The 13,765-nt window shown below is 30.1% G+C and overlaps 1 protein-coding gene across 2 annotated transcripts in view; it reads left to right on the top strand.

Annotated features, from left to right (window-relative positions):
• Positions 1-13,393, top strand: part of LOC132904513 (serine-rich adhesin for platelets) — a 210,698-nt gene extending 197,305 nt beyond the window's left edge. For both annotated transcript variants that reach the window (XM_060955081.1, XM_060955080.1), the window contains 3 exons: positions 4,704-5,352; positions 6,558-7,035; positions 8,858-13,393. In XM_060955081.1, coding sequence (XP_060811064.1) covers positions 4,704-5,352; positions 6,558-7,035; positions 8,858-9,736 — 2,006 coding nt within the window. In that variant the 3' untranslated portion in view covers positions 9,737-13,393. The remainder of the gene's footprint in view (positions 1-4,703; positions 5,353-6,557; positions 7,036-8,857) is intronic.
• Positions 13,394-13,765: the final 372 nt, after the last annotated feature.

Below are 13,765 nucleotides of genomic sequence, written 5' to 3'. Positions count from 1 at the left end.
TACATGTACGTGTATACGTACTTATGTGTTACTATATAGTGTATAAGGCTAATTCCTTACTTGTGTGCACCTGTATGTTTATAAATGTGTATATTTCTCCTCCTACTTTTTTTTGTATTCGATCGATTTTTTATACAGCGCATCTTGCCATTCGAATGTACATACCGAAGAACTATGTCGTTAAACCTTTATGAGAAATGTATGGTGTGAATAGAACTCATTTTTTATAGAAATCATAGTTGCATTTTGTTATTTGTTCTTTCGGCTCACGTTCACGTTTCACCTGTATCGTATCATATATTGTCCATCCGCCACTGTAAATATTGTAGTTCACCCAAAATCGATCAGTTACTCAAGGCTATATTCTCGACTACGAAAAAACTGGCATTTCTATTTTTTTTTTTTTTTTTGCTACAATATCTTCACTTTTGTATTTTATTCGGAGTAGGAAATTTCTGAACTATCGATTCAATAATACTTTTTAAATATGTTTAGTACTTTAATACTTAAATATAGCTTAAATATTTAATTATTTGAGAGTATCATAATTTATATTATAATTAATATTATAATTTATATTATAATTTATATTATAATTTATTTTTATATTATAATTTTAAATACAGGCGATACGACGTAACTGTTGCCACGATTTTTCGGATACTAAATTTGACAAAAAAATATTTTGGATAAAAATTAATTAACTTTCAATCAGCTACAAATTGCGATATAAGAAATTTTCAAATAAAAAAATTGTTTTTTTAACGGAAACTCAAGATTACCTTCAATATTTTGGAACGATACTACGTATTTTTGAATCGATATTGTTGTAGCTAATGTTGAATTCAACAAGTTGAACGACCTACTATATCATCACCTAGAAACAACATATCTAAACCTTGAAATATTGGCATAATCGAGGAAAATCTTATTGCTAAAAATTATTTTACTTCGACGAAATCGTACATTTCAAACTGGTGAGCTTCGAAAAGAAAAATGTTAGTCATGCACATATTACAAAAGGAGCATAAACAGCGCGTAAATGTAAACATACATTGTATAGTGTAAGAGTACGTTTGTGCGTTCAATTGTGATAAATATTCCAATTATAGTCTACAATTTTCTAACCACAATTCCGAACTATACAGTACTTTTGTTTTTTTTTTTTTCTTTGTACTGATTACTGTTGCAATACCGTCACAACGAATTTCTTGACATGTTTTGCGACTACGTTGATGTTTATGCCCCTTTTGTAATATACGTATGATTGATATTTATCTTTTTGAAACTTACCATTTTTGAAATGTGTAATTTGATTGAAATAAAGTAATTTTTAACGATAACATTTCACGATTCATGGTTATTGCAAAGATAAAGTATAATAGGTCGTTGAACTCGTCTTAACATCAGCTACGAGAGTATGGAATCAAAAGTATGCAATGTTGTCTAAAAAAAAATCAAGGTGGCCATGACTTCTTGTTAAAAAACAATTTTTTTTTAGTTTCTTACATCGTAATATGCAGCTAATTGAAAACTGATTAACTTTTATTCACATCTTTTTGTCAAGTTATCAGCAGTGCCTGAAAACTCGTGGCAACAATTATATGGACAGCAATAGTATTTTAATTAATAATGTTCTACTTTATGTATTGCATTATTGAAAATTTTGAAAAAATTATATTTGGAAATTTGCATTTTTCGTTTACATAAAATACATAAGAGACAAATTTCTACTAATTAATAATGTAAAAATCAATTTTGTTAATAATATAGAATTCAATTTTATGTTATATAATTTTCTATCCTTTATATGTTTGAGGTAATATCGTACAAAATATGATATAAATCATATATATAATAAAATAAATCGATAGCCGAAGTTTCATAATTTCGACAAACGAGAGAAAAGATACCAAAATAGTTATTCTAATCGTTAAATTCTAATAGTACGATGTTTGTGTATAACTTTCTCATAAAATGTTTACAACCAAACTTAATACTTTTTTTTATATTAGTCTTGAAGTTATATGTTAACAGTTTGTCGAGATTCATATATAATTTACGTATACGTTCAGGATTATATCTCAGTGGCCTTGAAAATTAATTGATTTTAGACAGACTCTAGCCATTATTCGACTCCAACCTGTCCCGATACCTATCGTTTACCTTCTCTCTTTTTTTATTCACTCTTGTCTCCATGTTCGCACTCGTGCACTTAGTCCATGTACATAAGCATATTAGTTTTAGAGAAAATAAATGCACCTCACACGCGTGTGGCAAACTTGCTAATAGCTCATGTACATATCGTAGTACTATAGTTCATGTTATGGTGAGTACATTTTGTTTTTAACTCCATCAAGAAAAACTCGGGTCCGATATAGAATGTTCAAATGTTCGAATGTACATTCAATCAAAGAGAATAGTAATTTTCAACTTCTTCATGGGTACTGACGAAACCAAAGTTAAAATATTTCAGGATCACCAAAAAAAGTATAGTAAAGTATTCGAACACTTGCAAAGACCTTTTATGAATGTGTTACGTGTAGTATACGAAACATTCCGAAATTTCATTTGCATTGCAATCAGTCCGAATTATTATGATTACGTAGGTACAGTTTGAACTAATCTAATAATATGTGTAGAAGGTACAACATTATTATTACAATAATTGTGATATAAATATATACCGTATAATAATGTATAATGATTTGAAATACTCTCAGAACTATTTTTGGATGATAACATTTTTATAACCATAGGACGCGTACCACTGGTTGAAAACCGCTGAAACAAGTTATTCTAATCTTGTTCTATCATTTTCTTTAAATTAAATATGATTCATGGAAATTACGAAGCTGCATTCTATATCGGACTTGAGTAATTGATCGACGAGCTACACTTTTCTCGTGCTTTTGTCGAATGCTTGCATATGTAAATGTATTTTTGTATCGTGCTTGCTTCGCTTTGATCTTACTAACGATAATGCTATTAATGAATTAATTTATCTTTTAATTTAGAGTCATTTATCATGGATTATTTCAAAAATTTAAATGTCGTTTGTATTGACATGAATATATAATATTAATATGAAAATCGAGAAGATAAATTACGGAAATTATAGTTTTTTGCACTGAATCGAAACTGACGGTAATATTTATTAACGAGAAAATTTTCAAAAAATTTAGAAAGAAATAATACGTGCAATTTGTGTAATAATTAATATCAATTAAGCGAATGTCTAACGAGTAGCATATACGATCTAATTCTATTTAAAGCTTAAAAAAGATCTTCTTATGTTTTATTCAAATTAATCGAATTATCTAAAAAACAACTTGAATATAAAATTTGTTATTTAGTTGATTTGACCTATTCTTTCAAGTTTCCCTGCTGCTCTCTATTAAACAATTTTGTCTTCAAGTCATTTGTATTTCAGTCACTAAGTCATTTAAATTATGAAAACGTGTTATTTTACTTGACTTTAAACATTATCTGCAGTTTCCAATGAAATTTTAATTCTTACAATTATTTCTTGACTTGACATTTATACATACAGAACTTCCTCTATATGAATTAAACGAAATTTTAATTAATGCTTTATTAATTATACCTTTGCCGATTGATATCTGAATATGAATTTTTACTATACGAAAAATCATAGATAGTGAGGAGAATCAGTAACCTATTATAGTAATTTCATTCATATAAACTTTTTATCTCTCGACAAATTCATGTAAATGCAGTTTTACTATGATGTTATTCCTATTTCATAGTTTTTCTACATATCCTTCAGCCTAATTGTAGGTATTCATTTTTAATTACATGTTCACGTACAGTAAGGATATTTACATATATTCAAATGTCCCTAAGTGAAGAAACTTGATTTATATACATTGCATCTCATAAATATAATTTTCAATTCTCTACAACATGATTAATTAAAATTATATGTATATACAAAGTCAAATAGTTGAAATTATTGAAAATTAGAGGATAATTAATAAAATATTCTGTTATGCTTGTTCTATTATGAAACGAATATAAATTGGATTTCAATTGCTTTTGTCTTAGTCGATAGAATTTATCCCTTAAAGAAAATTTGGAGAAAAAAGAGAAACAAATTGTTTCTCAATATAACTTCAAACATTGCAAACTTCATTCCTTATCACATTAATCACGACACACAAGAATTAGAAATTTTTTGACGATTTTATAGCTATTAGACGCAGTGTATGTTATATGAATTATTTTTTTCGCGACAGATTTATACAGACGAAGTTCTACTGTAATGTTATTCTTATTTCGTGTTTTTTTCATCCATCTCCTTCATTTTAACTTGACTTTAAGTCAAGTAACTTATCATGTGAGAAGTTTTTGAAGAACTGCGACATAAAAATGTAAAATAATATCGAAAAAGCTTATGTCTACACAATGCTCTTTGTCTATACACAATTATTGTAGATACTTACATGTATAACTAAAATAAAATTCGCATGAAGTTTCAAATGCTTAATGATAAAGAAAATACAAGCTTGAAATTAGATTACTCGAATTCAAATATCTTGAATAATTATTAATCTCTACTACAGCAAGGCGTTAATATCTGCAAAACTCTTATAATTAATCGTTAGATAATACAAAATTAAGCTAAATCTGAAATTGCAATTGAGCACGAATAAGGGAAATGATTAATTATTTTGTTTCAGACAATACACTATTGGCAATAGACTCGGTGCCCTCTCATGGGGTAGTCCAACCTCCACCTTATATTTCACCTCCTAAACTCGATGAATCTCAGAAGCAGAAAATTCAAGAGATCTTGAAGGCCCCTCCCACATGCCAGAAGATCCAAACGTGTGAAAAGCAACAGACGACTGTCAACTATGGCCAACAATCAGCTCATCCTCCGAATATTTACGCTCATGACCTTCGACGAAATCTGTGCAACAGTAACGATAAATTTTTCGAACAAAGTAGAACATCACATTACAACGACTTGCAACACGACTGTGACCAACGTCAGATCGTGTATATGCAAAATGCCAGAAACCAGCAATACTATGCGTCTGGAAAAGACGTTAGTCGACAATTTTACACGCTACCATCGAGAAGACTACAGAGGGACGTCGAACCACCTCGAAGCGTCACGCCGGATATTACGAGGGGTCTTGGACGGAGTTCATTGAGTACGATGCATGTGATTGCCAGGCATGGCCAGAAGGTGATGGTAGAACAGGATCCTAATCGCCATAGCTCTCAGATGGAATTGAGTAAAAGAACATCAGAAATCATCGAAATGGAGAACAGATTAATGCAAAGTCAGGAGCAACAACCGATTGTGGATTTCAGAAATAGGTGGGTAACGGTTAATTGGCTAAATAGATGTGACAATACAGCAGAGTCTTAATTATCGGAATGAAGAATCAACTGGAGATTGGCTCAGTTTGACACGTGATATTTGACATTCGACAATTGAACAAGAATAAAAATTGAAACGAATTCTTACATCTTTATTCACAAGTTTCTATTTTTGCCGAATACCAATACTTACCAAATAGTTCAGAATAAACAATTTTTTCTCATACGAAAACAAAATTACTCGGTTATAATTATCGAAAACGGTCGATTATTCAAACGGTGTATGTCATACTTACTTCGGACAATTTCGAGATTCTACTATAAATGTGGCAACTAGTATGGAAAGTACAATAGATAAACAATAAATTTACTGCATAAATAGATTTAAAAGTAAATGTTACGATCAGTACAGGAAACACGGTCAACAAACAATCTAGAATTTTCATGAATATCTTTATTTTCTACATTTTACATAGAAACTTTTATGTTTATTTTGTTGTAATCTAAAAATAAAATATATTTTTTATATTTCATAATATTTTTAAGTTTTTATATTTTTATAAGATCTCTTTAAGAGTGAATATTTGGAAATGTATATTTTCATTCATTATACATAATGAATGCGACATTATATTACGTGTGACATATTATAACGTTATATACATTATATAGCTCATTAAAGAAGTAATTTATAAAGAAATAAAAAGGATATGAACTATCTGAATGAAATGACCAATAACAATATAATATTTTACTGTATTATTTTCTAAAAAAGAAGTTACAAATTAACAGATAATTTTTAACTTATATCGTGAAAGTAAATAAGAATAAGAAAAGTATTGTATAAAATTTGTTCTAAATTTTAGGGGAAATATGTAATATGATATAAACGATGTCAGATATAGCAATATTGTAAGAAACAGAAGTAAATTTTACTTTCATGACATGTTAAAGTTATGAATCGCTTCTTAATGCTGTCTTTTCCGGGTCTTTCGCATCTCAGCTCTTTTACAATATCATCCACCAAAGGATTAAAATAACGCAGTGATATTTCCTTAAATTCTCAAACGTACGTAGTAAATGTAAATAAGTTCATAGTATGCGTAACTTATCGATGTTCATAATAAAATAATTCAAAGATATGAAAAGAAAACACTAAAAGGAATTCACTCTAAACTCGAATCTTCTTTTTCTTCACCCAGATTCGCAACACCATTAGGGCTAACAGCGCTTGGATATCGATTCTTTGCGTCCTCGCCTGTTCGTGATCCCGTTACGAAGTCTCCTAGTGCTGATGCGTTAAAGTACAATCCAATTTCTCCGATCGGGCACGGCTACGGTAATAGTTTCAAGTCGTCCACGCCGACTGGACGTAGTATGCCAACTGTTGCCGAACGTTTGGCTCAAACCGCCAATAACTCGTTGTCGATGTCAAACTCCGGAAGAAGCACTCCTGTTCAAAGTTCGTCTGGTCGAAGTACACCGACGAACTTGATCCTTTCTCCGACGAAGAGCACCATGTCCAACGAAGAACTATTCGCTGCAATACATAAATCGAAGAAAAGGCTGAATATTAAGGAAGATAACGAAAATTCCTCTCCCTACGGATCGACCAATTCTTTGGTAAAGGTGATATCTGGAAGTAGTAATACCTGGAGTTCCGAAACACAAAAATCTTCGGTATGTAGAAATATGAAAAATTGTTTTATATGGTTGATATCCAATACATATACTAAGTTACCTTTCTATTATCATAATTTAATTATATAAGTACACGATTAATATTCAATTCTCAGGAAACAAATTACTTACTTTCAAAAGTTCATGTACTCCAAGATGATGAAAACTAAATTCTTTGTATTGGATAATGATATATATATGGAAATTTTTAGTGATGACTATGATCTTATTACTCGTTATTAATAAGGCCTGTTTACTAAAATTGACTCATTTATTGAGTCATATTGCGACATTTGAGTCATTTTCTCAGACATAAATGAAAAAAAGTTTTGCTAATCATTTTTTAAAATATTAAACTAGTCTGATGCACTTTGAGGATCATTGAAAGTGCGGTTACAAGTTATAAAATAATTTCTTAGAAATACAATAATCTTACTTTTGAATCCAAAATATCTGTGCGACATAACAAGGAAGTATAATATAGACAATACGTGAAAAGTATCATTACCAAATGTATTTCTCATATGTTTCTTTATTATGTTACAATAGTATCGTTTTACTACAACTTTTTATAAGATGAATTGCATATTCTAAACGTAAAGTTACTCGCACAATGCACGATTTAACCACTCAAAGAACTAAGTCAATATAATTAAACTACATATTAGAAAGTTACGTATCACTTTTATTAAATCAGTAATACACCTTATAAAAAAGTTACGGTATTATTGAGAATAGAAGCAACCTCGTTGGTTTCATTGACTTTTAAATATGTTGTCACGGTCAACATTTTGAACAACTTTTATTACATTTACATTTATATTTGCGACTACACATATAACCTCCGCACTGCTTAGCTGTAGCTTTTAGATATATGCTACTCTGATTCAACCTATAATCCATTTATTTTTCATTTTATTTAGTTTAGGTTGGGGTACATAAAAACGCGGCCATCTATTATGAGAATGAAGTGTGATCGTAATCTAAACTTAATTGAAGTTTTCTGCGAATATCTCAGAAACCAAGGTGGAGCGGCGGTACTATGCATCAGAAAAAGTTGTTCAGAATGTTGACCTTGATAACATATTTCATTAAAATCAGTGAAATTGTTCTTATTCCTGATTACATCACCACATCGTATCTTTGTGTGCGATATATTTATTTATTAACATTTGAATAACTTGTAACAAAGTATGTTGTCCTGGTAAAATATCAAAACAACTACGAAGGAGAAAATTGTTTAAATAGTTCCATTATTTTAAATAATTCTGTCACAAGATTGTTTTACTTTTAAAATCGCTCCTGATCATAGTCTTTCTGACATAAAATACATTACGTTGGGAGTAAAATTCAGTAGAATTTTATTTTAGCAACAACAACCTTGAGCAATCGTCATAATTACCATATGTTCATACTTTGTACGATTTTCATCAAAATTCGAATAGTAGAAATTTGTTAATTCACTGTACGTGTTCCAATATCTATGATGTTATTTGCAGCTTTTTTATTATGCAACTAATTTGTTGCTTTAGTTAAAATGTCCTATCTAGTATTTTTTCCAAGATATGTTGAAATATTTGGAATTCTCTCCATGTCTTACGTTTTAAGTGAAGTCGAGTTGTAATTCGTAGAAATTCGTAGAAATCGTATGGGTTGTTATGAACTAATAATTAAATATTTTTAATGAAATGATGCGAAACAAAGAAGGCATAAATAACAATAAAAGTTTTCTCAAATGTTACGAAATAGTAGATAGAACATTTTAACTAAGGAAGCCAGTAATATCAATAAAGATCAGTTCATCTTATTCACTCCATTTCAGGCAACACAAAACGTTCAACCATCCTCGCCCGCCACATCGCGACTGGACTTCAAAAGGCTGCTCCTTCAACAGAGCGTGAAGACCGGGCCCGTAAGGGTCTCGGCGGCAGAGCAGCTGAAACTATCACGACAGCAGAACCAACAGCAGCAATCATCAAACGTCCAACAAACGACTTCGTTGGCCAAAGTCCTTAGTCCCCGCTCAGTCTGGAGATTTCAAACGCCACGAACGGATGTACTGTCGTCTACGATAATCGAAGACACAGCTGCTGAGGAAAAGGCCATGAAACCATCTCCAGAGAATACTTCTCCCGTGTTAAGACTGAACGTTAGGCGACAATTGGACCTCTGTGGCGATGAAAGCAATAAAGATTCCATCGCGTGTAACGACAGATTAAAATTCTCTAATATAGAATCTTCAGATACGAAAGCTCCTGATATAATAGAAACAGAATCTTCCAGTAAAAATGTACAAACAACAAACGCGCAACAAGCATTCACAAAGAATTCCACTGTGAATAACAATAATAATCGTGAGATCAGTGCTTCAGTTCCTTCATTTCCAAGTACTCTACCGCCCGTTTCAATTACTTCAGACACGCATTCGCAAAGCAAGACTACCAATTTCACGACGATCTCGTATCCTGTAAATTGTTCGCAACTTACCCCTTCGTGTCAGCAAGCGATAAGCGCTTTTGAGTCGAGAAGAATTAGCAATCAACTAGCTAGGGCCCAGTTCTTATCTGGTACATCGACCAATCAGGAACAGCATGCTTATGCGAAGAATATGTTCCGCGCGAGATCAGAGTCCCCTCAGAATCCTACAATGCAAAACGTCGCTCGTAGTCCTAGTGTTCCGACTCTGGAAACTGCTCTGTGATCGCAACATGCATATTACATGTTTGTGTTAGAAATTTGAAATATTTTGGATCAGACTATATGCATAAACCGTTCCTTTCTGTTAACCCTTTGCGCTTGGAAAGTATTTTAACATCTCTTTTTGTCAAGTCGACAATTAAAAATTTCAGAATTTATGAGAAAAAATGTATGATTGCTTTATTTACGTTTGCATCAATTAAGAAATATTAATTAGTATCATTTATTCTTCAATATATTAATGTGTGTATACTATTGCCCGTAATTCACGAGAAGCTTAATATACAATACTTAGGATAGATATAAATGAATGTTGTAATTACGAAACGAATTTGATATTTATTAACCACGTGTACTATAATGAAGACTAAATTATATTCTTTTCTGAAGATTTTATTAAATACGTATTTTATTAAAACTTATGTTAAAAGTTTGTGTCTTATGACTCACGGAAGGAAGTGTACATTTATATTTTATAGTGTCTTAAAAGTAATATTTTCTCAAATTGCCCAAATAATTACGCGAAATAATAATTATGGAATGAAATTCACTCTAAAATAGATAAATTGCCTTCTACAATGAAATTTTCTTCGAAACTTTTATTAAAAAAAATCAAGATAATTATTGATTGTCTAGATTCTTATCGTTATTTGCAGATTTGATTTCTTGTTAAATATAGTGCTTGCAAAATTTACATAAGGAAGAACATATTTTTCGGAAGGAAGAACATATTTTTAAATATAAAATTCATGATTAATAATTTTGTGAACTGAATACATTGCAATTCATGATATTAAAACAGTCGTAAGTGCAAAGTGTTAAAAGCATCTTTGGAATGTACCTACAATCAATAATTGGGTGATATCGTATTGTTCGTCGATTGTACTTCTGTTGTTGGATGCGAAACTTCATTAAATTTTTGGAGTTATTGTCGACTGAATCACGTTTTTCTATTGTTAAAGAATATTTTATCAATATACAAGTGTGATTGTTCAAGGTGTCATTGTCAACATTATTAACATTATGATTTCTTCTGTCAATTTTATGTTAAAGTATTTCTTAAAACGTTGTTATATATTATATTATTGAAACGAAAGTAGGATTGAAATTGAGATTAGCTGTAGAAAAAAATTATGTGCTTTTATAGTCGAAATGTGTCTTCATCTTTAAGAAGTTGATAAAATCTTGATCATTCAAGTATTTCTCATTTCGATTAATATTTATTTCTTTTGTTCCGATACTTTCCCATTTTGAGCATATTGATATAATGATTAATTTTGATGATTTTAATGATCTAGTGGTCATTTTCGATGATGATGATTTTCTACAATTAATAATTGGTGCAGCTAGATTTCGAAATTTTATTTTCGCTAAGGGACGACTGGTTTTTGAAGTCAAAGTATCGTTTGAAATATCTCTAATGATGATAATGATTTTTATAAATTTTGTAAGAGTAAAAGAATAATTTCAGTAATTTCTGTGTAATTTTTATTAAAGTGAAACACGAAGAATACGTAATTTTGAGTAGAGCTCTTCGCTGTCATTGCATTCATCTAGAAGTTTGAATCATACAAAACTAAATTAAATGATAATTTAATAATCAATTACCTTTTTTATACCTATTATTTTACCTATTTTATACCTTTTACTTATTTTATATAAATATACAAAAAAGAACACACAGAGGTGTCTTAATTCGAAGTACTTCTGTAAACTGTAGAAGTAAAAGCACAATTATTTTCTAAAGCTAATAGCATCGTTATACTTGTTTCTTATACTTCTGCAACGGTATGTTTCATATATGTATCTGGTTCATCATAACTTACATTAAATGAAAATTTCCCTGCAGATACGATTCAGAGCTATGACTAAAAAATAGAAACCAATTAATATAGATTAATGCAAAAGTTCATTTGTTTCTGTAAATGAAGTTTCAAGTAAGAAAAAAAGTCATACTTCACTCATACTTCAATTTGTCTTAAGAAATATACTTTACTTTGCTATCATTTTGTCACATAGATCATATGGCACTGATAATTGTTGCTATCCTTAATTTTTTATTATTTAAAAAAGACATACTCCTAATAGTGCGTCTAGAGTCCAGATCGATCGAACAGATGTCCGCCCTTCTCCCACTCTAATAAAATTAAGAAATAAAAGTGGAAACGTGTATCTGTCCATGTTTTCTTGACGTACGCGTGCGAACATTTGTGGAGATTGCACACATACATCATGAAAACATGAACAGATTATATATCTCCACTTTTATTTCTTTATTTTTCTAGAGTGGAGAGCGATCGAGCATTCGTTCACCTGCTGTAAATATACTATAATACTTTCCACGCGACTGAATAAATGAGCAAACGAACTTTTGCGTTGACTTAATGTAATAAGTGATCGATCGTACTGCATTTAATTAAGAATTCCTTTGTTAGAAAAGTTAGAGAAAGGACAATAATTTATTAAAACCTATTAGTGTGATGTCAAATTTAAATTAGTATTATACAGTATTGGATAGCTTCATTGATTCGAAAATAACACGTCGAAACATTGAAAGTTGAACAGAATCGCATAAGAATCGATAATAGAAATACTATTGATTAATATCGTTGATATTAACTTAAACTGTTAATATCGTGTAATTGATATCGAAAACCTTCATAAAACTTGGATTCCTATAAATTATTCTATTAATATATAAAATGCTAATTCGCTGAAAGCAATAAATCACAATGCAAATAATCTTTTCGATAATTCAAAGTGTAATATAAGCACATACATATATCTTATGTTTTGTGCTGACTGTATTGAAGAACATTTGCTGAAGGAAAGCTCGTAACTAATATATAAAATAAAGACTATCATAAACATTTGTATATGAACAAATATTTAAGAGGAGCAATCTTAATTCGCAATATTCTTATATTTACAACTATTCGCCATTTAGAAATAGGCTGTATATATTTATGCAGATTCATATTTTTTCAAATACAGATAAAATATCCCAATTTGGATAAAAGCATGTTTTATTTTCTATATGTATATACAGTCTAATTATCATCGCGCGTTCATCATTTTCCTGTTTTCTCTTAAATGAAAAACCATGTAGCACAAGATTTTTGTTTCCTTTTCTGTTCTTTTTCTAAGAACAAACATATTACAGGAAGTTCATAATCATTATTTGGTCATTTAATACAATTTATTCCTAATATATTAATTTATTCTTTATAGAAAAAATATTAGCAAGATCCTAAATGTACGTAGAAGGAGTCTGTAAATAGCACATAATATTTGTAATTCAAATAAATGCATTCTGCCTGAAAAATCGCTTGCTTATCTAGTCGGAGTAGTTTGTCATTCAAAATTCCAAATGTTCTTCGCATTTTTTCTTATTATTCGTAATCGTGGAAATAACGGGCATATAGAAAACGTATTATAGCCAACCGGCATATAACAGGAATTAAGCTTTATGATTTATCGGATGATAAATAGTAATATATTTAAAGATGACTAACGCGTAGATTTACGACAGAGTTGCCTTAATTAAATTATTGTGAGTTATGTCAAGATGCTCCGTCGAGCATTCATGAAATGAACAATGACGTTAGATTTTAAGCTGAACTTTTGTACTTTGCTCAGAATAAAAAACAGAAGCATCCTTCATTGGAGTGTGTCATAAACAATCTTTTTTCATCAAAAACCTCCTTTTTCTATAATTAATATTAATTTTTCTGGCCTCTTCCACTTTTTCCTTTTTCACAAATAATATTATAATATACAGTGAATGAATTATTACTTCTGACTTTTTCTTCTCTCTTTTTCTTATTTATTACAGTTTAGTATTCCATCAAAATCCAATCTTTGATAAAATTATTAAAAGAAAGAAAATATAATACTATATGTAGCTATGTATGTAGGAATATAGTATAGTGCAATATCGTAAAGACATTGCCTGGGAGATATCGGGTGTGTGTTGTCAGCATATTAAAAAGAGAACCATTGTAACCAGAGTGGTTAATGACGAATAATGACT

Source organism: Bombus pascuorum, chromosome 2 (assembly GCF_905332965.1).
Source record: "Bombus pascuorum chromosome 2, iyBomPasc1.1, whole genome shotgun sequence".
NCBI lineage: Eukaryota > Metazoa > Arthropoda > Insecta > Hymenoptera > Apidae > Bombus > Bombus pascuorum.
The sequence above is the reverse complement of the archived record's forward strand: the minus strand, read 5'-3'. Positions and strand labels throughout refer to the sequence as shown.